At 45.9% G+C, this 24,945-nt stretch overlaps 1 protein-coding gene across 38 annotated transcripts in view; it reads left to right on the forward strand.

Moving 5' to 3' along the window:
- SORBS1 (sorbin and SH3 domain containing 1) overlaps window positions 1-24,945 on the forward strand; it is a 212,920-nt gene that overhangs the window by 143,694 nt on the left and 44,281 nt on the right. For 29 of the 38 annotated variants that reach the window (XM_081191485.1, XM_081191457.1, XM_081191484.1 and 26 more), the window contains 8 exons: window positions 628-702; window positions 1,013-1,075; window positions 5,807-5,854; window positions 7,462-7,591; window positions 7,984-8,098; window positions 14,749-14,832; window positions 21,197-21,262; window positions 21,755-21,850. In XM_081191485.1, the coding sequence (XP_081047611.1) occupies window positions 628-702; window positions 1,013-1,075; window positions 5,807-5,854; window positions 7,462-7,591; window positions 7,984-8,098; window positions 14,749-14,832; window positions 21,197-21,262; window positions 21,755-21,850 (677 nt within the window). The remainder of the gene's footprint in view (window positions 1-627; window positions 703-1,012; window positions 1,076-5,806; window positions 5,855-7,461; window positions 7,592-7,983; window positions 8,099-14,748; window positions 14,833-21,196; window positions 21,263-21,754; window positions 21,851-24,945) is intronic. The other 9 variants (XM_081191481.1, XM_081191479.1, XM_081191483.1 and 6 more) reach the window with 7 other exon arrangements.

Genomic DNA, 24,945 nt, shown 5'->3' on the forward strand with positions numbered 1-24,945 from the left:
GCCCCCAAAGACCTTAGTCATGACAGATACGTGTACTGTTCTTCAGTTGTCTGGCATTGACTCTCTTGATGCCTCTCGCAACACTGCTATTTGTTTCTCTCTATTTATTTCTTGGGGACGCGGGTGGCGCTGTGGGTAAAACCTCCGTGCCCAGGACTTGCCGATCGTATGGTCGGCGGTTCGAATCTCCGTGGCGGGGTGAGCTCCCGTCGTTCGGTCCCAGCTCCTGCCCACCTAGCAGTTCAAAAGCACCCCTAAGTGCAAGTAGATAAACAGGTACCGCTTTATAGCGGGAAGGTAAACGGTGTTTCTGTGCGCTGCGCTGGTGCTGGCTCGCCAGAGCAGTTTTGTCACGCTGGCCACGTGACCCAGAAGTAGCGAACCGCCATCTCAGGGAGACCACGAGCCACCCAGGGATGGGGCTTGAAAGAAGGGCGCAGCGATAGTTGGCCTCAGGGTACAGCAGAATGCTAAATGGATGTTTTCTGCACTTTTTTGTGGGGGGCGTCAACATCAAATACAATTCTCGACATGCGCGTGCGAGGAGATTCACACTGATTTGTCCATCTCTCCCTTCATTTCTTTCCTCTCTGTTCTCTCCCCCCAAAATGTGCTCTTTCTGCACAGACCCTCCTGAAGAAAACCCTTATTGCCCTACCTACAAATTCCCCGAACTTCCTGATATCCAGCCCCAAACCAAAGGTACCCACGAGCTTAGCCACTTGTTCTGTGTTTGGTTTTTAACCATCCTCTTAAATCTTTCACACTAGAGCGTGCTACTTAGTTGAATGCCTGTCCTTTCAGCATGGCTGGCTCTTGAGTGGTGCTCAGTTTGCCTCCTTGTGTGATGTGTGCGGAGGCAAAATACTTTCTAACCTTTTATTCTCTGTCTGGAGTGTGTGATGTAACACTGTTTTCGAACGAGGCCGCGAGAAGCTTAATGGGGATAGGGAATTGGGGGAGTGACGTTTCCTCCACTGCTGTCCAACTCCCTTGCTTTTCTCCGCTGCAGAAGAAAATCCTTATTCTCCTACCTACCAGTTTCCTGTGTCTACTCCTAGCCCTAAATCTGAAGGTAAATAGTCGTGGTTGGCCAACGTTTCCTTTTGCACAAGCGCTGCTGCTGCTTCCTCCTCCTTAACTTTCCAACCGGAGTTTTCTTCCCCTACCTTCGTTTGCTTCTTCCTAATGATCTGCTGTCAGTTAACTTTTTTGCCTTAACTGTCGGACCAGCTTTCTTGGCTTCGCCTTGCTCTCTCTGCTTTCTAACAGTCCCCGGACTAATGCAGCGGGACTTGGATCTGCTTGGTTTTTGTGTGCTCAATCCAAGGTACCGAGCCGCGCATCTGCAGTAGTTTACCTGGCACACTGAGCCCAATCCACCAAGCGCAAACGGCATTGGATGCAACAGCACTGGTCTGAGAAGAGAGCCATTCGGTTGCACATTCCCCATTCATTCCATGGGGGGCTTTGCTGAAAACGGTCCCAGTGAATTGGGCTCATGATGCCAGCTAATTGATCGCCCTAAAATAATAGCATTTAACCTAGTGTGTATTTTTTTAAAATATTGTCTTGCGTTTTTCCCTTCCCCTGACTACTTTTTAAAGATTACCTTAGACGGGGTTTCCCACACTTGGGTCTCCAGCTGTTTTTGGACTATAATAATAATAATAATAATAATAATAATTTATTATTTATACCCTGCCCATCTGGCTGAGTTTCCCCAGCCACTCTGGGCGGCTCCCAATCAAGTGTTAAAAACAGTACAGCGTTAAATATTAAAAACTTCCCTGAACAGGGCTGCCTTCAGATGTCTTTTAAAGATAGGATAGCTGCTTATTTCCTTCACATCTGAAGGGAGGGTGTTCCACAGGGTGGGCGCCACTACCGAGAAGGCCCTCTGTCAGGTTCCCTGTAACCTCACTTCTCGCAATGAGGGAACCGCCAGAAGGCCCTCGGCGCTGGATCTCAGTGTCTGGCCTGAACGATGGGGGTGGAGACGCTCCTTCAGGTATACTGGACCGAGGCCGTTTAGGGCTTTAAAGGTCAGCACCAACACTTTGAATTGTGCTCGGAAACGTACTGGGAGCAAGTGTAGGTCTTTCAAGATCGGTGTTATATGGTCTCAGTGGCTGCTCTCAGTCACCAGTCTAGCTGCCGCATTCTGGATTAATTGCAGTTTCTGGGTCACCTTCAAAGGTAGCCCCACGTAGAGCGCATTGCAGTAGTCCAAGTGGGAGATAACTAGAGCATGCCCCACTCTGGCAAGACAGTCAGCGGGCAGGTAGGGTCTCAGCCTGTGTACCAGATGGAGCTGGTAAATAGCTGCCCTGGTCACAGAATTAACCTGCGCCTCCATGGACATCTGTGAGTCCAGAATGACTCCCAGGCTGCGCACCTGGTCCTTCAGGGGCACAGTTACCCCATTCAGGACCAGGGAATCCCCCACACCCGCCCGCCCCCTGTCTCCCCCAAAACAGTACTTCTGTCTTGTCAGGATTCAACCTCAATCTGTTAGCCGCCATCCATCTTCCAACCACCTACAACTCCCACCGACTACAACTCCCACCATCCCTAGCTAGCAGGACCAGTGTTCAGGGACGATAGGAGCTGTAGTCCAGAAAACAGCCTAAGACCCAAGTTTGGGAGACCCCGCCTTAGAACAAAAAAGACTAACAAAATCAATTGAAAGAGATGACCAGTGACATGACATTTAGTTAACACACACACAATTTATACATATTTTTTAAAAAAATTATTAATGTTCTTATGTCACATATGTATACATTATCATATTACATTACAGGGCATATTATAATATAATTTCCAACATGTATACAAAGTTTATATACCAAATTTATGTACCTAAAGAAAGAAAAAAGAAAAAAGAAAGACATAAAGCCATTTCAAAATAATATTTGTACCAACACAACGGACTTCCTATCAATCTCTTTGTATATTCTTTTTTTACAAATGAATGTACTCGTATTATTGTATATTTCTTTACATTTTATCTAATACATTCTTATATCAATATATACCCTTAATCTTGTTTCTTAACTCAATTTCTCTCCAACATCAATCGAATGCAAGCATAGATAGCGAACCTTTGCTATATTTTTGAACGTATGAATTTATACATATTCAGTGTATAGCGCTGCATTTATACTGTGCGATTTTACACATATTTATACGTATCTTAGTATTTTACGTGTCATGTATGACACGTAAAAGTTCTAAATATGTATCAATATGTATATGTATAATCATGCATTTATGCTTGACTCAAAATGTTTAGACTCATTGAAGCTCCTCTGATTCCGGCCCCCGGTTAGCTGCGTCCCCCTCCCCCATGGATTTACCTTCGCTTCTAATTAAACTTAGATATTTGTACCCGTGTAATACTTCCTACTTTGTTGGCGGTGTGGGGCTTGCAGGGGGCTGCCTTTCCATAGCCGGTGCACTCTGAGGCAACAAGCACAAGCTCTTAGATGCGCTGAATCTGGCATGCTGTCTGTAAAAGTGAACCATAGCTCAAGACTTTAGAAAAACCCTTTTGGAAACGCATGTGTTTTGCATGTATGAGTCTCCAGACTCACCCTCTGACGCCGGGGGTTAAAAAAATGATCTCTGGTGGCAGAAGAACCTGTGTCAGAGATCCCAGATAACAAGATTCTGTGTCAGAGATCCCAGATAACAAGATTCTGTTCCATCTTATGTGGGCATTTGAGGCCTTCAGACAAGATGCTGTGCATTGCAAGGAATGCCTGTGTGATAAAGTTATTTACAACATGGACTCGGAAACCACTTAGCAGCAAATGAATGTTTAGAATATTTCAGTCCCTTTGCTGTATCGGCAGTGTTGCGTCTGATGCTCCAGAGCGACCCAGGACACCAAGGTTGGAAACCGTCTGGTGTGGAATTGTTATTCTGTCAGCTACTGCGATTACTAAATGCACCTCAGCCGTGTTGCAGGAGGAGGGACGACTTTCCTAAGCCCTTGTTGAGCACCATGTCAAACTATTTGTGGCAACGTCTTATAATGAGATTGCTGCCGCAGGAACCTTGCTGAGTATGCCAAGCCTAGGACGACAGCCTGTGTGCTGTTGTGGCTCTGTTTTGGAGCATTGGGGGGTGAAAAAGCAGATTTCTAGCTTGTTTTAAAGCTTGCGGGTCTGTTTTATTGTTACAGAGAATGAACGCTTTCTGCAGCAGGAGGCTGCCATCGCTTCAAGAAGGTTTTGCTCTTGCTTGACGCAAGGGAACTGGGAACTTGGGCAATGGACCCAAGTGCTTTTCTTCTGTGCCACAGTGGCAGCGTTCAAGCTGAGAAAACTGATAGCCAACCTAAACTGTCAGGTGCCGATGACCAGAGGATGAAGTGAAGCTTTCAGCTCAGTGGGAATCTGGTGGCATGGGGAGCCAACAAGAATCCTTGTAGGCCTGTAAATAAACATCAGTGCCTGACTTCTCTCTCTGAGCAAGCTGATGTTCAGGTGTGTCGGCTGGCATGCAGATAGGCTGAGTCCATCTGCCTGTCTGACTCAAAAGGCTTCCTCTTTCCACTTTAAGGCAGTGGAAAGCTCCAGGTCAGCCTTCCCAAACAATTCTGCACCGTGAGAATTCTGCAACAGCTAAAATGCTGCCAAGGGTCCTCGGAAGTATAGAGGTGTGACCTTCCTTGAGGATGATTGGATCTTCATACAAACATAGTGGAAACTGGTCAGTCAAATGGGAAGGCCTCAGAACTGTTGGCAGGTAATGGGCAGGAGGTAATGGACAGTCTTTCTAGGGATGAATGGAATATCAGCACCCATTTCCCAACCCAGAGTTTATTTATTTTATTCCATTTTGCTAATCAGTGCTGCTATGGTGTTGGGAATGAGGATATTTTCGGCAGTCCCTATGAAAAATAGAATTCCTATATATCTAGATTGATGGGCATTCTTTCACAAATGCTGTTACTCAGAAGAAGAAGAAGAAAGACATATGTACTTATATGTAATTTGGAACACGAGGAGGGCCTTCTTAGTAGTGGAGGGCCTTCTTAGTAGTGGCACCCACTCTGTGGAACGCCCTCCCATCAGATGTCAAGGAAATAAACAACTAACTGACTTTCAGAAGGCATCTGAAGGCAAGTTTTAAATGTTTGATGTTTTGTTGTGTTTTTAATATTCTGTTGGGAACCGCCCAGAGTGGCTGGGGAAACCCAGCCAGGTGGGCGGTATATAAATAAAATAACATCATCATCATCCAGTCATTCTAGTAGTCAAGCATGGAAGGAGAAGGAGCTCTCACAGCCACATGCACAAAGGTAAACATGGGAACACGTGTGTATTTATGTATATCGTAAAATTTATATACCGCTGGCTTATAGAACAAACCTCAAAGTGGTTTACGAAAAAGTTAAAACAATAAAATTATCACTGAAAAAGATATTCCCCTAGTTTAAAACATCCAGAAAGTTTAAAACCAGAATAGAACAGACAAAACAAATCAAAGCTCATGCAAACCTTCTAAACTACTGTGTGGGGTCGTTTAGGCAAAGAGGTTTTCAGCTGGTGCTGAAAGGAATACCTGCGGTATTTCAAACACCTGCCTTTTCCATGGTTAGAGAGGAACCTTGCAGACCTCTCTCTCTTCCCTCTCTCATTTTCTCCTGCTGCCGTTCCCCACAGGGATGAGAACACTGGAAACGATACCTGCATTTGTCCTTGGAATCCTGTAAGGACAGAAGGCGAAACTTTTTTAAGTCATAGGTGCATAATGAATTACCTGTGGTGATTGTAAATCGTTTGTTTTCCAGATGAAGATTCCGATTCCTATGTGCCTCAGTACTCCTTTTACAAAGACAGTAAGTACCTGGATGTTTCAAAGTCTGAGGTGAACTCATGTAAACGCTAAAGATTTGAATGGTATGAAAGAGAACGTGTTGGTGGGCTCTTTGTTGAATCCCATTATCGTGGTGCTTCTAGAACGCAAAACCTTTAACATATTAGAACACGGGTGTCAAACACAAGGCCCGCGGGCCGAATCCGGCCCGCCAGACCTCGTCATGTGGCCCGTGGCATCAAGGGCGAGGAAGCGAGCTTCTCGTCCTTTTTACTGGTCCCAACCCAGATTTTAGGGTCCACACTCCGGCGGAGGCTCTCTGCCTTTCTAAAAAGTGACCCACGTGAACAGCCTTCCCTGCCTGCTTGCAGATAGGGCTCCAACCAACGCGCCCCAACGGCGCCGCCTACTGGCCGGTCCCGCAACTTTCGCCTCCTCGCGGGCCAGGCAAAGAGGCTTTCTGCTCGCTCGGTCCAGTCCGGGGCTTGCTGCGGAAGAGGCGGTCCCGCGAAGCTGAGCTCCAAGCCGGCTGCCTCCGCCCCTCGGAGCCTCCCAGGCGCGGCTGCTCGAGGGGGCGGGTCGTGCGCGCGGCAACTTTAGGAGCCCAAGAGAGCCGCGGAGGCTGGCAGCGAGGGCAGGGAGCGAGAGCCACGCTTGGGACACCACTCACTCGCTCGCTCGGGCCGCAAATAGAGGCCACTGCGGCGCTGCAGCTGGCGAGGAGATGGCCGGGGGCACTGGCGGCGGGGCCAGGGGCTGGCTGGGGGTGGCTCTGGTGGGTAAATAGCGGGGCCGGCAGGCGGGGAAGGGAACGGCAGAGGCGGGTGGAGAGCGGGGACCAGGCGCAGATCCTGCAGCAGGCAGCACGCCCTGGCTGGGCTGGGAGAGGCGAGGCTGCTGCCGGTTCAGCTGCGCAGAGTGGGGTGGAGAGAGGCGGGCGGGCGGTGTGCCACACCGCAAAGCAGGGGCGCCTCCCACCCTGAAGAGGACTGCGCCGGCATCTGGGCGGCTGGAGCAAAGTGGGAGCCTGCCAGCAACTTGGCTGCGGGAGCCTGGCTACGAAACACCGCCCCCCTCCCCACGCCAACACATCGGCTTTCTCCGGGCCGGAGGACTTGGCGGATAGCCCCCTCCCCGGGAGCACAGCGCCCGCAATGCCGCTGGGGCTCCCTTGCAGGGAAGAAACTGCTGCTGTCCAAACTGCAGCTCCGTATCCTCTGACTCCTGAGTGCGGCGGCAGGGCTGGGGGAGGCAACATTTGCTTCTGCTCTGCTCTGTTGGGACAGGCTCCTGTCTCCTCCCCATTGGAGCTCCAGTCTGCCTGGAAGCCCATCTCGTCATCTTTTAAAAAAATCATTATTATTTCTTCTTCTATTCTTATTTAAAATCGTACTGGAATAGGTATATTAAATAGTGTATAGGTTCAAGACAACACACACCAGTGCCTATGGAAAAATAACTTTGAAAAAGTCCTACAGATACAACCGGCCCTTTGAGGGTGACCAAAAAGCTGATGCGGCCCCCGATGAATTTGAGTTTGACACCCCTGTATTAGAACATTGAGATCTCGTTGTTTCCCCTTCAGACGTAACCATGCTGTGTGTGTTTTTTTTAATGCTCCCTTTTCAGCAAGAGCACAGACTTCAGTACCCCGTTCCAAGAGCGAGAATGACACTATCGACATGGAGAAAGTGGTCAAGAGATCTGCCACTCTGCCCCTGCCAGCTCGTACCTCTTCTCTTAAACCGAGCACTGAAAGGTAACTTGGTTTCTCCTCACCAGGAGCGCTTTAACTTGCGCCACCTGTTTTGCCACAAGCCTCTGAGTTTTCCCTCAGTTCAAACCAAGTGTGTTTGGCGCAGTGAGAAAGGAGAGGTGCTTGCATACTTTGTGTGTGCATCTGGTTCCAAACATAAGGCAGTAATTACAGTTTGGTTAATGGGCTCCAGCGCATTTTTGACAACTGGAATTATGCTTTGGCGTATCAGTATAGGAAGTCAAAGAAACTCCTCACGCCCCTAATTTGAACCACGCGGTTCTCCAAGCCTGATTTTTGCTTTTGGTTGAAGCATTTTTGTGATTAAACTAGGATTAGCCTCCCAGTGAAAATATTTCGTTTCTGTAACAACAACAAACTATATTCCGCCCCAGGAATGATTGGGAGCCTCCGGACAAGAAGGTGGACACAAGAAAATACCGCGCTGAACCTAAAAGCATTTATGAATATCAGCCAGGAAGGTCCTCTGTTCTGAACAATGAAAAATTGGTAATGTTAATTTTATCTTACTAATACGCTTTCCCCTCTTCCTGCACCGCTGGCATGCTTCCATGTGGCTAGGTTTTACAGTCTTGTTTTTTAAGTTTCCGTCTAAACTTATATTTAACATCTTAAAAATCCTCCGTCCTGTTCGAAAACAGCTGGTGAATAGGCCAAGGCCCCTTCACCGTTGCAAAGTTCTTTGGAGTGTGTTGAATGTGGTTGGTTCGCTTGCCAAATACTTAATAATCCGTGTTGGACACCACAATCTGTTGGGTGGTGGGCCTGATTTTTAACGCCTTGTGTTATTGGTGCATTCAGTGTGGAATCTAAGCAACAATGAGTTTTAAATAGGAGAGTTTCCACAAGGTTTTTAAGTTAAGAGAAAGCAGGCTTTGTTTCTTCTCTTTTGCTTTTGGGTTCTTCCTGTGGCCAAGGTTTGGAACATAAGGACCCTCCAGAGTTTCAGATGGAGATGTTAGGAATCGAACCTACGACCTTCCGCATGCAGCTCCAAACCAATGAGTTTTGGTTTCATAAATTCATCTGTGCTCCTTCCCCATGCAGCAAGTATCCTGGGCAAAAGCTCCGCTTGTGGGTGAAAGCTCAGCTGACGGAAGGTCTGACGGAAGGTGTGTTTCAAAACATCTGGAGAGCATCATTATAGGCTGCTGTAGAGTCAGTGCCATCTTGCAGAGATAATAATGGGCTAAATGGACCATAGAGTATCTGCAAAAGATTCCAGATTCAGTCCCCAGGACCTCCAAGCAGGTCTTGAGACATCCTCAGCAGTGGCCGACCTTTGGGTCTCAGATTTCTCCAGCACGCTGTGTGAGGCCAAAAATCAGCAACCCACCCACTGCCTTCCATTCTACATCATAGGTTTTTAAACTAAAGATTCAATTCATAGAGCAGGCATCCCCAACCTGCAGCCCTCCAGATGTTTTGGCCTACAACTCCCATGAGCCTTAGCTAACAGGACCAGTGGTCGGGAATGATGGGAATTGTAGTCCACAACATCTAGAGGGCTGAAGGTTGAGGATGCCTGTCATGGAGTCTTTTTCACAGTTCGTTTACAGTGGTCTCCAAACTTTTTTCAAAGAGGGCCAGATCTGATGAAGTAAGGGGCCGTGAGGGCCAACCAAAGTTATTGACCTTTTTTAGGATTGAAGTTGTTGAGGTTTTTTTAGGATTTTACCCCAGGAAATAAACTGCTATGGGGGCCAGATTAAACTGACCAATGGGCAGGATTAGGCCCCCAAAACGGACTTTGGGCATGCCTGGTTGTAGTGAGAGACACTTTTGTCATAGACATCCTACAGTTTGAGGGGAAAGAGAGGGAAGGCGTGTTGTTTTTTCGTTCTGTTGCATAGTGCTAGTGTAGGGGGTTGTGTCAGCATAACACAGGACTTTTGCACCTCACAGACATTGCGAGTGGTTAGGGGGTCCAGAGTTGTGTTGGTTGTGTTCAGTTGATTGCAGCATGACTTGTTTGTGTGTGGGTTGTGGTGCCGCCAAAGTTCCACTCTCCTAAACCCACCACTGTCCTCTGTCTGAGGCACTGGAGAGAAACTCCCGGTCAGTGTAGACAATTCTGAGTTCGATGGCCCAAGGGTCTGAGTCCGTAAAAGACGGCTTCCTATTTCCCTGTGATCTGCACAAGGCAGCATTTTATGTTTGTACAGAGCTTTGCGAAGTTTCGAAGCTGTTTCTCATTAGGCAGAAGGAAGTCTGTGTTAAAAATACGACAATTGGCTCAGTTCAAATGATCGTGGTTTAGGAGGATTGTGAACAAGCCACAGACTTTCCTCTCTCGTGTGTAGCCCCCCTTTTGATTTTTTCCGTTCTTTGCTATGATGTCCAAGCTGACAAACTAGCTCTGCGCAAGCACACACATGGAACATCTTATGCCTGCAAGGAACATCATTCAGAATGTAGAGCTAGAGCTTTTGCTGTCTTTTGTTTTTGGTAGCAGCCTACTCCCCTTCAGGTCTAGTGTTAATGTTTTAAATGGCTGACCCCATGTCTTCTTGCTCAGTTCTCTATTGACTACCACAGTGGTGTATACCATCACAAGGGATGGTCACTTGGGGTGTGTTTTTTCAGCTAAGGGAGCTAGGCCTGTTCAATTTATTGGGCTCAGCGTGTCCCTTCTTCCCAGTGCTGTAGCATGGGTTGCTGGTGCCCGGGACTGCATGGAGGGATGGAGGTGAGGGAAACAGACAGAGGACGCCTGTGCATTCAGCTGCCTAACGGCGTCCACCTCACCCAGGAAATTGCAGCTGCAGAGATAAGAAAAGAAGAGTTGTTTTGTTATCTGCAGAGGTCACTTCCTGGTTCGCATGGAGAAGCTGTTTCCAACGGAGCCCAGCGATGGAAGTGTGCAGCTGTATTGAGGCAGCACCGGGTGTTGAAATTTTGCACCCAGGGAAACTGCCTTTGGGGCCCGACCCCAGGCTACACCACTGATTCTTTCCCCCCGCCCTTTCCCCCATTTTTGGCCAGTCCTCTTCTGTCCATTTTGTCACGGCTAAAATGGCCGCTGTTTCTTTAATGCTTAAAAAGCTGGGTCAGCATGAGTCAGCGGCCTTCACCGGGTTGTATATATAGAGTGAGAAATGTAGGGTTGGTTGGTGAAAGCTGGTAGTGTTGTGTGTCAGTCGCTTTTGCACTTTTAAGAATAAAAGCAGAAAGCACTCTGCAAGGATATTCTTGTGGACTCTTTTATGCCGACAAGGGTCTGAGGGCCAGGCTGAGGAGACAAAGGGAAGTCAGAACCCTTTCCTTTGTTGTTGTTGTTTTTTACAAACACTGACAGGTTATGGGCCCAGTGTTTCTGAGCATGTGCAGAGTGCAAAACGACTGACAGCATCTCAGCAGGGAGCTGATGAGTCCTGGTGGTGTCAGTGGCTGTGCGTTGGAGCAGTTGGTGGCAAGCTGTAACTGTCTGCAGCGACGCTGGAGTGGCTAGGATCTGAGGATCAGGAAAGCACTCAGCGTCGGCTACTGGAACAGTTTGAACTGCTAGAAGACCACAGTAGGCAACTCACAGAGCAGCTAAACCAGTTGTTACGAACACTGACACATTTTGTGTTTTAATTTTCATAGTGGGTGGGGTTTTTTTCTTGTACCTGTGGCCACACACTTGTGATGCATAGCCTTCAGGGAGTCCATTCTGCCATTAAAATAAATCAGCTTCTAGCTTTAAAATCTTCTGAGCAGGTACAGTTAAGGGGTGATATGATAGCCATCTTTAGCCTGGAGAAGAGGAGGTTAAGGGGTGATATGATAGCCATGTTCAAATATATAAAAGGATGTCATATAGAGGAGGGAGAAAGGTTGTTTTCTGCTGCTCCAGAGAAGCGGACACGGAGCAATGGATCCAAACTACAAGAAAGAAGATTCCACCTAAACATTAGGAAGAACTTCCTGACAGTAAGAGCTGTTCAACAGTGGAATTTGCTGCCAAGGAGTGTGGTGGAGTCTCCTGCTTTGGAGGTCTTTAAGCAGAGGCTTGACAACCATATGTCAGGAGTGCTCTGATGGTGTTTCCTGCTTGGCAGGGGGTTGGACTCAATGGCCCTTGTGGTCTATTCCAGCTCTATGATTCTATGATTCTACAGTTTATTCACACATCTGAACCCCGTTCGCATCTAAGTGGGAGCCTTAAATTAGTATGAAAAGAGGTGTGTGGTTGAGAGAAGCGGAACCTTTCCCCCATCTTGCTTCCTTAAGCTCTGTATAGCTCAAGCACTTTCTCCCCAGGCTGTCTCACTTCCAGTATCAGAAAAGCCCTCAGAGCCTGATATTTGCAAAGAAGATGACTAGAGATGCTTGAGGAATTACGTCTTTGCAGATTTCTAAACAAAAGGACCTGAATCTCTTCCTGACATGCTGATTGGCACTTAGCTGTCCGTCAGATCCAACTGTCGTGATCCAGCGTTATCTGTGCAGTTTGGACATACCAAAATGCACATTTAAATATATATTTTGAGAGAAAATGAACATTTAAATATGTATTTGGTTTTGTGTGTGTGTGTGTGTTGGAAGGATTCTTCTGTACCCCAGAAATTCCGAATTTATCTAAGAATGGAATGGAATGATGGGACTAAATACACGAAAGTGTCATAGGCTAGCAGTTGACAGCTTACATTGTCATAGCTTTGCTCCTCTCACAGGCAGAGAAGTATAGAGCAGGTTAATTCTGAACTGCTCCTACCTCAATTAAAGTTTGTCCAGGTTTCCAGCCTTACAGGGCAATTTTTTTTCTTTAAGATTTAGAAGGATTTTGAGTGGTTTTGTCTTAAAACTCTCTGCTAGAACCCTAGTGTGGAAAGTCTTTGTAGGGCAAATCTCCTCCGCACCCTTACCAAGTCCTTAACTGGTTCAGAGGTGGGGAAAAGAGACTAGGGACTCAGCTATACAGCTGCAAATAAAAAGTTTTAAATGTGTTTTAAGGAGCAATATACAAATGTGACACTAGATGGCGAAAGGGAGCTATGCAAAATTCAATGTATTTCCCCAAACGTTTTTTTTTTTAAAGCATTTTCACAGCATTTTTTATATCTGTGCCGATTCCAACTCGGAGGAAAATTCTGAGCACAGGACTCAGGCATGCGTAATATCACAAGTAGTTTAAACATTTGAGATGTGTTGGAAGTGAAAACAAGAGTTATCTGGTATTTGGCTCCTGCTAGCTGGAATCCTTGTTGAACTAGCAGAAAGAGTTTGGTGGAATGCCAGAGCTTACTATTTTTCTTTGCTTTTGGCTGCTAAGGGGTACTTAGAAAAATACCAATCAGGCCTGCAAGGTGTCTAGCAGACTCTGCAAGAGCTTCTGGGACTTTGCTAGAGGAGGCCTGAGTCAACATGACTCATCTCAACCAAGGGCTAATGTCTTTAGCGCCCTTGACAGTTAAGGGTCTCATAGCTTCTTTTTACAATGGAAAGATTGGGGAAAGTGATTGACTTACGATGAGCCAGAAAGCAAATGTTAATATTGCTTGCCCCCTCCTAAACTATATAAAAAAAACCAACACATCTCTGTAATTTGTCAGACAATCTCACTGCTAGTCAAGTGACCCCAAAGCACAGAAATAATGGGGGGGGGGGTGTATTCCTGGGACCAACAAGAATGTTAGTCGCTTTGTATAGCTGGAATATCGCTTTCCCCAATCATTTTGAGTTTGGAGTCCATCTGCACTTGCCAAGCAAAACATTATTCTGCTGTATTCAGTCCCTCGTGCTAACATCATCCAAGGAGAATGGAACCAAAACACTGTGCAGTAGCTATCGTTTGGGAAGATAAAATCACCTTTTAATCCAGGTGGATTCAGCACATTTCCCAGATTTCAAAATTATGGTATCAGGTACACCTCAACTTGTTTTATATTTGATGCAAAGCAGTCTGCTCCACTAAGAGCCAATGTTTAAATGTGCTCAGGTATTCAGTGTACCGTGGTTCTAATTAACTACATCATTAAGAGCTCCAGCTTGTTGCTTTCAAACAGAATATAAGTACAAAAAGGGAGAGCCTTTCTTGGTAGTCATTCTGTTCCTGTCCTGTCCTGTCCTGTCCCTACTCTGTTGGTTTTGTCTGAACTCTTAACTTTTACCCTTGTATTAAATGTTGGTGGTCTAACAGAACAGAGTCTTGTGTGTCCATTCCCCTTAGAGACTTCTCAGTAACATGCTTTCTCTAACTGCGTCCTTTTTAGTTTAGAATTTCACCCTTCATCCTGTTTGCCATTTATGAAAAAGGGTTTCTCACATATCCATGTGCTGTTAAAGATGCCGTGTTCTGCACCGACACATAAATGGGGGGGAGGGTAGCTGAGGCGGGAGGGGTCGCAACCGAAATTGCAACCCAAAGTCACAATTTTGCTTTTCAGCAATTGAATGTTCTGAGCGGATTGCCCTGGAAATTTAAGCAGGACTTAACAGGCTTTATTCACATGTTATATTTAGTGAAAAGGAAAGTCACGTGTCTCCATATGTCGCCCCGCTGTTGCTGACCATGTCATCTGCATTTCAGCTGAGGGGAAATTTTATTTCACCAGCTCTCCTCCTTCATTTGCTTGTCAATACAGTGGTACCTCGGGTTAAGTACTTAATTCGTTCCGGAGGTCCGTACTTAACCTGAAACTGTTCTTAACCTGAAGCACCACTTTAGCTAATGGGGCCTCCCGCTGCTGCCGCACCGCCGGAGCACGATTTCTGTCTGAAGCAAAGATCTTAACCTGAGGTAATATTTCTAGGTTAGCAGAGCCTGTAACCTGAAGCGTATGTAACCTGAAGCATATGTAACCCGAGGTACCACTGTAATGGCATTATCTGTCCTGGTTCAGAAATGACCCATCTTCCTTCCCGGACACCTTTGACACTCTGTATTGAAACAGAGTTTCGCCAGTGACATTAGTTCAATTCTATGCCTGTCTACTGAGATGCAAGCGCCATTGAATTCAATGGTACTTACTCCCAAGGAGCTGTGTATGACCGCAGCTTACGTTGCCAAGTAATGGGGTGTAGGCTGCCAACTGAATGCCTCATAAGCCACGGTGGGGGGGACGCAGAACACCGCATCTTTAACGGCCCTTTCCTATTCTCTGCATAATGTTGTCGTTCTCTTTCTTCCATTCCCGTATCACCAACTCCTTTAGACTCGGGATATAAGCCCAGAAGAGATAGATTTAAAGAATGAGCCTTGGTATAAATTCTTTTCGGAATTGGAGTTTGGGAAACCGGTAAGTTTTGATGGTCACAGCCATTAAAAAAAAACCAACCCAGCCTGCCTTACAAAACGCACATGCAACACTCCCGCCTCCATTCTGATTATAGTTATGACCAAAAAAAAATGCAACCTTGTTTTTTTTAAAAACAAAAAAAGCAGAAAGAATTTCTGTTTGTGCATCAAGCCACAGATGTACAGACTCTTGATGATATCTGGAATTCACTAAACCTGTGTCATATGCCGAAGTTTAGCATGCCACTGCAATTCATGAGAAATGCTATTTCCTTTATTTTCCAGTGGGTGCTTCCCATTCCCCTAGCAACAGCGAGGACGGCCATTTTCTTTCTTGCTAAATAACTTCAAACCAGGATGCCCTCATCAACTCTTGCCAACTCTTTCCTGAAATCTTTGGCCAGCAGGATGAATCCTGTACAATACACATAGCTTGTCCCTCCCTCCTTGTGCGCCGCTGCTTTTCTCCCAGCCACAGTGCTCCGAGGAAGCTGCAGTTGCGGCAAAGATCCCAGAAATGTCCTGATGGACAGACCCATTGTGTTAATCTTTCCCACATTATTCAAAGTGGGTTTCAGATGCAAGAGTGTCATATCAGAATGCTGTAACACATGGCGCCTTCCACAAACAACCGAATTGAGAATTTGATTCCATTGTCGTGTTGCATTTATGCACACTGCCTAGCATATTGTAGCTGCTTTACCAATATTAAATTACTGTGGTGGTTTCATGTTTGTGTTCATATTTTTGAGAGGCAACCAGGTGGAAGAATTCTGCTGGGACGGATTATTCACCCAATTCACACAGATAGTCCTGCATGCAGAAATTGAAAGTTTTTGATGGTTATTCCATTCTTACGTAACTTTAGAATATTTCTGGTTGGGCACAGTTTTCATGGGAAGACTTCTGAAACAAATCACAATCCACCCAAGTTTTGCTCTTGAAATAATTTTTATTAAGATTTCCACACCTTACAAATGGTCATGAAATGCAGAATTAATTTTTTAAAAAACCTATCATAACAACTAAATTTGGGGCACATGTTTTGCATATTAACATGATAAATTAGGAAGGCGGCTCCCTCCCATTAGTGTCAGTTAAGCCCTAAACTCATACCAGAAGCTTAGGAATGAGGGTTCTTTGGCATCAAGTCTGCCTAGAAAATCCCCCTTGAGTTTTTCCTCTCACACATTGTATAAATGGGTCCCATTGATCAGAAAAATTGTCCCTGGGTTAACTTCTCTGCCAGAGCAAGAGCCCATACCTTTGACCATGAAGGGTGTTAAGCATTGCAAACTATTCCCACCTGAGCCTATTCCTCCAGTTTTGTAAGAAGTGGAACAGATCTAGGTTTCCTTTTGCACGTTATGGGGATTCAAGAAAGCCAGGTGATCAAAACCACCACCACCCCTCCAGCAAATCACTGTATTTTTCGCTCTACAGGACACACCCGGCCATAGGACGCACCTTGTTTTAGAGGGGGAGAACAAGGGGGAAAAATTTCTCCCCCTCTCTGCTCAGCACCCCTTCAGCGAAGCGGCAGGAGAAACGGAGCCCCTTCCATTTCTCCTCCCACTTGGCTGAAGGGGCACTGCACAGAGAGAGGGGGAATTTTTTCCCATTCTCCCCCTCTAAAACAAGGTGCATTCTGTGTGCTCAAGGTGTGTTCACCCGAAGCCTCCGGAGTCGCTGCGCACTGACCCCTCTCACTCTCCAGGCTTCCTTTTGCTGAACCAGAAGCCTGCGGAGCGCAGCGGGAACTTGCGCTGCGCTCCGAAGGCTTCAGGGTTGGCCACCTGAAGCCTCCAGAATGCAGTGGGAACTTGCGTTGCACTCTGGAGGCTTCAGGCGGCTACCTTGGAAGCCTGGAGAGTGAGAGGGGTCGGTGCGCACCGATCCCTCTCGCTCTCCAGGCTTCAGCGAAAGGAACGTGAAGCCTCCGGAGCACAGAGGGAGCACTCCCCCTGTGCTTCGGAGGCTTCGCGTTCCTTTCGCTGAAGCCAAGGATCCTGCATTCGCTCCATAGGATGCACACACATTTCCCCTTCATTTTTGGAGGGGGAAAAGTGGTCCTATAGAGCGAAAAATACGGTATAAATTGGGGTGAAACAGGAGCAGAAATTGCCAACGTTCTCTTATTAATTCCATGTATGGAATGGAAAACAACCAACACAATACAATTGGTATACATTGTTGTTGTTTCTGTCAATTTACAAATGATAGAGAATTGATTCTGTTTCCCCCTCGATTGCATTGTTTCCTCTGTATTTAAATTGAATAGAGTGGAACAATGCGATGACAACATAATTTATGTAATCAATTAAGATGCGTAATTTCGCCACAGCGGACAGCGATTACAAATAGCATTGTTTTTGGCGGTTGGTGAACTGGAGCAAAGAGAAGCAGCAATGAATACAGGGTGGAATGGAAATCTGGGCTCCTTACATCCCTGGTTGTAAGAGCCATGAAATTTGTGGCCTTTAGGACTGTGAAAATGCACTCTGCAGCGTTCAAAGTGCATTCCCAGCTAGCGATCAGATTCCGTCGAAACATTCATTTGGTTTTCTTCTTTTTTCACTTTTACAAAAGTGCAAAATGCTATCAGCAAAGTGAAGTTCTGCCAATTCCCCTTTGCTTACCCCCACAGTGCTAAGGAAAGCTCCACTGTTGAAATTCTCACTTTAAGATCCCTATTAAAGGCATGGGAATCCTCTTAAATAGGAAATCTGGATACCCAGCTAGGGATTAGAAGGGCAGATTATTCCATTAGAGACAGCCATTTTAATAGGCCTACATTGAATTTATAACAGGGTCCTTTTTTTCATCGTAAAATCTGCCAATATGGGCAGGAAGGAGGTGAAGTTTTAGCTGAAAGAGCAGAGAAAGAAGTGTCTTGCTGCAAAATTGTAAAAAAAAAGCAAAACCCCAACCCTTTGTCTGTGAAACATTTGCCAAGATGAGTTTGAAGTTGTTTCCTTGTTCCTCACTCAGCACAGACAGGCATGAACTGCGTAGATATATATATAAACTGTGCTTCTTCACATTTCCCCAGCAATAACTCCAGCCATAGTGATGGCTTGTTTTTTTAATGTGTGATGCCCTCAGGTTAAATACTTCAGTACTCTCCAGTACTGAATACTATGCTCCCCCAAATAAGCTGGAACTGAAAACCATTAGGAAACGTCATTTCTTACTGAAAGCTTTATTTTGGCACGTGTTTCATTTGAGCATATGGAAGAACCAGTTTGGATAGGGCAGGCATGGCCAGACTTGGCCCTCCAAATGTTTTGAGACTACAGTTCCCATCATCCCTGACCACTGGTCCTGTTAGCTAGGGATGATGGGAGTTGCAGTCCCAAAACATATGGAGGGCCAAGTTTGGCCATGCCTGGGATAGGGAGAGAAACCTCTATCGGAACACCCTGAGGACCCCTTTTAAAGGTGACTCACGCCATTTTTCATTGGTCTCCAACTGTGAGCTTGGGGACAACATAGCTTTTTTCAAGCCCACAGTCAAATCTGGACAACTGTGGCCTATGGTACATTGGTGTGTGTTTTAGTCCCCTGTTGGACTGAAGCTAAGTTCAATGGGACAATGGCCCCTGGTGGGACAGCCAATCTCATCTCTCCTCTCCTTGCTATATACTGGGAAAGTTTATGGCAGGCTTCCTCAACCTCAGCCCTCCAGATGTTTTGAGACTACAATTCCCATCATCCCTGACCTTTGGTCCTGCTAGCTAGGGATCATGGGAGTTGTAGGCCAAAAACATCTGGAGGGCCGAGGTTGAGGAAGCCTGGTTTATGGCCTTCTTGTGTCTATGAACATAGGCCATCACATTAGGACTATTATTCCCTTCATCGTTTGAGGGACTGCCCTGTTCTGATTTGATCTCCCTTTCTGCACCACGCATTTCCTTCAACTACAATCTCTACAGATATACTCTGTGTTCTCAACATTAGTGCCTGAGCCATGGGTGGTTCAAATAGCCTATGAAGTGCTAATAATGGTGCCCAGGATGGGCTCTTACTGCCCATGTTTTATCAGTTTCTCCTGCTGCCTCAATTTCCGCTTTCACTAGCTCCAACTGGAATGGCTTTGGTGCAGACAACTCTGGCCTTGTCACCTGGGCCTATGATGGATTCCCATGACCCTTCTTTTATCCCTGCCCTCCCAGGTGTGTTGGTCCCAGTGGTACCTACTTCCCCCAATGTTTTGACTCATGGGCTTCAACTGGCCTGTTGACCAACATTTCTGTAGTTATCTCCACAACTCTGGTCTTGGTTTTGATGGAAGCTTCTATTTCCTCTATGAAAGGTTTGCACATGGGCTCAAGGCAGAACAGCTCAAACTTGTTGCTGTGAATCCTGGTTTTTACTTGATTTAGATGGATACTGCTGTTCTGGTCACGCCACCCATGCTTCTGGTATATTAGAAACCACCAAATTGGAAATCTCCTTGGGAGGGATGGAATGGCATGGTGTATCATTCCTCACCAACATTTAATACAGAAAAAGTACCGTATTTTTCGCTCCATAAGACGCACCTGACCATACGACGCACCGAGTTTTAGAGGAGGAGAACAAGGGGGGGGGAATTTCTCTCCCTCTCTGCACAGCGCCTCTCCAGCAAAGTGGGAGGAGAAATGGAAGGGGCTCCATTTCTCCTGCCGCTTCGCTGAAGGGGCACTGCACAGCTTTCCCTCTCTGCGCAGCGTCCCTTCAGCAAAGTGGCAGGATAAGCGGAGCCCCTTCCATTTCTCCTCCCGCTTCGCTGAAGATGCACTGCGCAGAGAGGGAAAGCTGTGCAGCGGCTCTCCAGCGAAGTGAAGCTAGGAGAGCAAGAGGGATTGATCCTTCTTGCTCTCCTGGCTTCAGCAAAAGCAACGCAAAGCCTCCAGAGCACAGCAGGAGCGCTTCCGCTGCGCTCAGGAGGCTTCGGGCAGCTATCCCTGAAGCCAGGAGAGCAAGAGGGATCGGTGCGCACGTCTTGGTCTCCTGGCTTCAGTGAAAGCTGCGCAGCCTGCATTCGCTCCATAAGACGCACAGACATTTCCCCTTACTTTTTAGGAGGGGAAAAGTGCGTCTTATAGAGTGAAAAATACGGTATATGGCTGCCATCATGTAGCAATACAGCAACCATTTTTTAATTTCTAAAATGGCTGCCCCATTGCTGTATGGGAGCAGCCATATTGTTTTGGGTTTTTTTCCTGTACTAAGTGCCAGGGAGAAACAGCACATCATGGCATACACCTGTGAGATTGGCAGAGCTGCCGGTTTTCACAGCTTCGAGCTGTGGGTGGGTGCGGGGAGTTTTAAAAGTAAAATGAAAAATGGTAAAAGGCAGGCATCAGATCATCCTTTCAGATTCATCGTCGGGGTTCAGATTCTGGAGTGGGCCGCATTCTGAAATGCAGAAACAAGTGGGTGGCTTCAGAAAAAGGCAGTTGACTCTATAGTGTAGACCTCCTAAATTTCTCCCCCAAGCCTAGTTTCTTCAGTGTACGTTGGGTTTGTTTTTCCTTTGTCTGCCATTCAGCGAATTCTTGTTGCTGGATGGCTGATAAACTGAACAAAAGGTTATAGAAGTGAATCTCCATTCCTAGTTTCATAAGACAAGGCAGCCTTGCTTCTCACCAGCATATTTTTCATTCTGCTACACCAGAAGCAGAAGCCGCTGATTTTGATTCCTATCAGTACAAGTTTCTGTTCCTTGGGCTCTGTGTAGCAGCTCCCAAACCCAGATCTGTTGGGACCCGGGACCTGGTTTCCAAACCTGGGCCCTTAATTCACTTCTTTGACTAAATTCTTAATTCCACCTTCTGTTCCTTGCGAAAGATCAACAAGTAGCTCAAACGGTGACATGAATAACTCTGCATTTTCATTGCCCCACACTGCCACCTCTGGGATTTCAGCCATTTGTTAACATGGTATGTATTTGAAGTCTGGGAAAGGGGCTGGGGATCTGTATTTAAAAGAAAAAAGAAACGGCAACCCCACAATTTGCTCTGTTTGAAAATCTTGGTTATACCCCTTCTTTTTTCAGGGGGGAAAGAATGTGCAGTTATTATTTTTTATTATTCTGGTTTGGTTTCTTTAGCAAACTGTATTGGAAGTGCTTTCAAGCAAATTTCTAAAGCGAGCCCTGCAACACAATGCATGCTTCCTCTGTCCCCCTCCCATAATCTCCTGTGTTTGTGGTTTAACAGGTTGAGACCCTGTTTCTTTCCTTCCCCTCTTCAATTTTATTTCCAGTGTTGATGCAATTTCCCCCCAATGTACTCCCTCTGTTCTAATCCAGTTTCCATGTTCTTTGTGAAGTCTTTCCTTACCTTCATTTCCTCATTTCCTCCTCTGCTTTCCATCAGCCTCCAAAAAAGATTTGGGATTATACTCCGGGAGATTGCTCTATCCTTACTAGAGAGGATAGAAAGGTAATTCAAACATACGTTGTACTATAGTATGGTTTCTGTGTGTTTGTGTAGCTTCAAGCTTTCAGTCTCTAGCAATGTTTGGATTTTACGTGAGTGCAAGTGGTGGTTTGGATTTAATTGATTTTGGATTCCTTATGCCTTGTTGCAGGCTGAAAAGAAGCCTTAAAGCGTTCCTTTTAACCCTCGTTGGATCACAGCAGCCTCCTTGCTCTTGTGATCTGTAGCGATAATTGTACTAACAAGTGTTTTGTGCGGTACGAATGAATTTTTTACAGTGGTTTAAAAAGAAATATTTACAAGAAACACTACTAGATCATGACAAATTCAGGTGGGAATCTAAGCCAGCTGTGCTTTTGAGTATGGAAAAATATTTGACTTTCGTCTTGTCTATCTTTGTCACTTTAAAACAAAAGGCCCTGTTTTTTCAGAATTAGCTTTTGTTTTGCCTCCCCTTATGTGTTGTTTCTTCCTTCTTCTTCCTTCTTTAACCAGACTGACCCAGAAAAAGACATCTACCTCTATCAGACTGAGTTAGAGGCAGATATAGAAAAAATGGAGAAAATGTATAAAGATAAGAAGCAGATGAAGGTATTTCTTCTTCATTCCACGCTGCTTGCTAATCCCTGTTCCTAAACCCTCTGCTCTAATCGGGTTGCGGCTGGATAATTAGCAAACAATGTTGCTGCAAATGGTATTGCACAGAGGCTGCATTCAGATGTAACACTAAACCATGGTTTACAGTTACAGGAAGGAGTTTGGGCAAGCTTTGAGCTTGTGTATGCTCCCCTCTATGGTGCAGCCGTGAGGTGATCGAAATCTTTCTGTTTCCATTTCCAGTCAGCCACACACAGTTTAGCATTACGTCCAAACCTTAAACTGTGATCAATAAAATATGGTGTACAGTAAACCCGCAACTTACGTTCCGGGGATCGTGCCAAAAGCCAAAATTGCGTACAGTCAAAACCCACTTGGTTCAATGATGTGTGGGCCTGCCAATGTTATTTTTACCCCTTTTAATTTTTGTGTGTGTAATTTTTGTGTGTCGAGGTCCCCAAGAGGTCCCCAAAGAAAAACACAATTGACAATTTTTGTTTAAGGTTTTTGGCATAATTTTGGCCACAACTTTATTCAAATTACAGCAATGTGAGTGGTTGCTTAGGCATTGGTAGCACTAACTGACCCCGCACGAGGACAGCTCTGACATTCACACACCCCGTGAAGTCAGCAAGGGTAAGTCACCTGGGGAGAGAGACGGGACTGGGAACCATGCCTCACCTCTCCCCAGAATTCTCCCAGGGGCTTGCGTGGCCCTAGCCCCTTGCCAGGGGGTTTCGGACAAAAGCATGGGGAGCCCCTGGGTTCCTTTAACGGAAAACCCTTGAAGCAGCAGCAGGATTTTGGAGGGGCAGGCACAGCCAAATCCATACCCCTCCACTAACCAATTCCAAGACCAATGCCTAACCGCAAACCTTACAAGTTGTGACGATTTGCTACGCAGTAGGCAAAAACCAAATGGCACCAGCCAATCAGCCAAATGGACAAAATTCCTACCGGGCCCCTGCCCCAAAGCAGACGACCCCATGACAGGCATAGCAAGGTCAAGGAAACAGCCTAAAATTAGGGAAGGGAGGGCGGGTGATCCGAAGTAAGCAGCGAAAAGAGGAAGTTCGTTGCTGCGTGCTTTGTATTTAACAAATAGGGCTGTCAATCAACAAATGGCAATATCTAGATTACCCCAGTAACAGCCCGCCCCTGCTTAAAGGATGGCCAAACCATTTGCCTAGCAACAGTGAGGTGTCTCGTCAGCCCCAACCGCAACACATGCTCTCCACGAGGGAGAACACGCTTTGTGGGCTTACTGTGTTGGGGGAAAAGGTATCTCAAAAGCAGTCAGAGCACTTTACAGACCCTATTTTCCTGGGACATTTCTGAATTTACCTAAGCCGTCTGGTTTTTGATTTGATCCCGGAATGTCCCGCTTTGCCTTAGAACATCCCTGTTTCTCATTGGAGAAATGTTAGGGAGGGTATGGAGTTATGTGACCCCCTGAGCCAAGGAGATAAATAACTATACAACCTTTAGAAGACATCTGAAGTCAGCCCTGTCTAGGGAAGGTTTAAAAGGGGGGGGCTTAATGTTTTATTATGTTTTTATATCTGTTGGAAGCCACACAGAGTGTCTGGGGCGGGGTAATGATGACAACAACAACAACAACAACAGGCAGCCCTGTTTAGAGAAGCTTTTAATGTCTGATACATTACTGTATTTTAATATTTTGTTGGAAGCCACCAATTATTATTATTATTATTATGGAATAGTACGTCTTTATTTCCATCAGAGGAATATGGGAGGGTATGGCTTTATCTCCCATGTAACTTAATTTTCAAATGCATTTGATTATCCTTCTTATCCTTAATTAAAACAACACCCTGAAGCAATCTCATTGCAGTGTACAGAAACCGAAGTTTCAGTGGCCCATTTTCTTTGTGTACGCTTCCACCTCTTTTTGTACAAGACGGGTCGGAGTGAGGGATAATAATTCTAAATACAGCCTGTCTGCCTTAGAGCCAAGCCAGTTGTTGTTGTTGTTGTTTGGTCATTTAGTCATGTCCGACTCTTCGTGACCCCCTGGACCAGAGCACACCAGGCACTCCTATCTTCCACTGCCTCCCGCAGTTTGGTCAAATTCATGCTGGTAGCTTCGAGAACACTATTCCACCATCTCGTCCTCTGTCGTCCCCTTCTCCTTGTGCCCTCCATCTTTCCCAGCATCAGGGTCTTTTCCAGGGAGTCTTCTCTTCTCATGAGGTGGCCAAAGTACTGGAGCCTCAGCTTCAGGATCTGTCCTTCCAGTGAGCACTCAGGGCTGATTTCCTTCAGAATGGATCGGTTTGATCTTCTTGCAGTCCATGGGACTCTCAAGAGTCTCCTGCAACACCATAATTCAAAAGCATCAATTCTTTGGCGATCAGCCTTCTTTATGGTCCAGCTCTCACTTCTATACATCACTACTGGGAAAACCATCGCTTTAACTATACGGACCTTTGTTGGCAAGAGCCAAGCCAGACACGAGGCTAAATGTGCCTTTGCTTTTAAAGTGCACATATATAGCTTTGTTTCTAAGAAAAGCAAATAATTTCAGGGGGGGTGTTTCCCAAGCAGGATCAGGGCTAGGGTGGTCAAGGAAGGGGAAAATTGGCCCTTGCCCTCACCATAATCCCGAGAAAAATCCCATCCAGTGTTGCAGTGGGAAGAAAGCATTGAACATCATGTCTGGTTTGGCACTTAGCGGTTGCAAACTGCGATGTCCACTATCCACTCCCAACCTTTTTATTGTTTGCTCTGTTGAAAAGAAAACCGGCTTCAAGCTGTTTCTTCAAACAAACAAACAAAAAATAAAGAAGCTTTTTATGATCTGGTGCATATGTATTTTACCTTCTACGCTAGAGAAATATAATCTTCCTTTGGAAAGTGATTGGCTTGGGCAGAAGAAAGTCGCGTAGGCTGTAATTATAAAAAGGGCCTCCCACTGAGCAGTTTATTTCCCTTAATTTGCTTAAGGCTTTCTTTAAAATAAGGCATTGACAGACAAATAATCACGGTGCAAAGGCGTGGCCTGGGTTAAAATCTTTTACTTCCATGAAGGAACCTCCAATCAAATGCACGCCAATCGGAATCAGTGT

This window comes from Podarcis bocagei (assembly GCF_964188305.1).
Source record: "Podarcis bocagei genome assembly, chromosome: 4".
Lineage (NCBI taxonomy): Eukaryota > Metazoa > Chordata > Lepidosauria > Squamata > Lacertidae > Podarcis > Podarcis bocagei.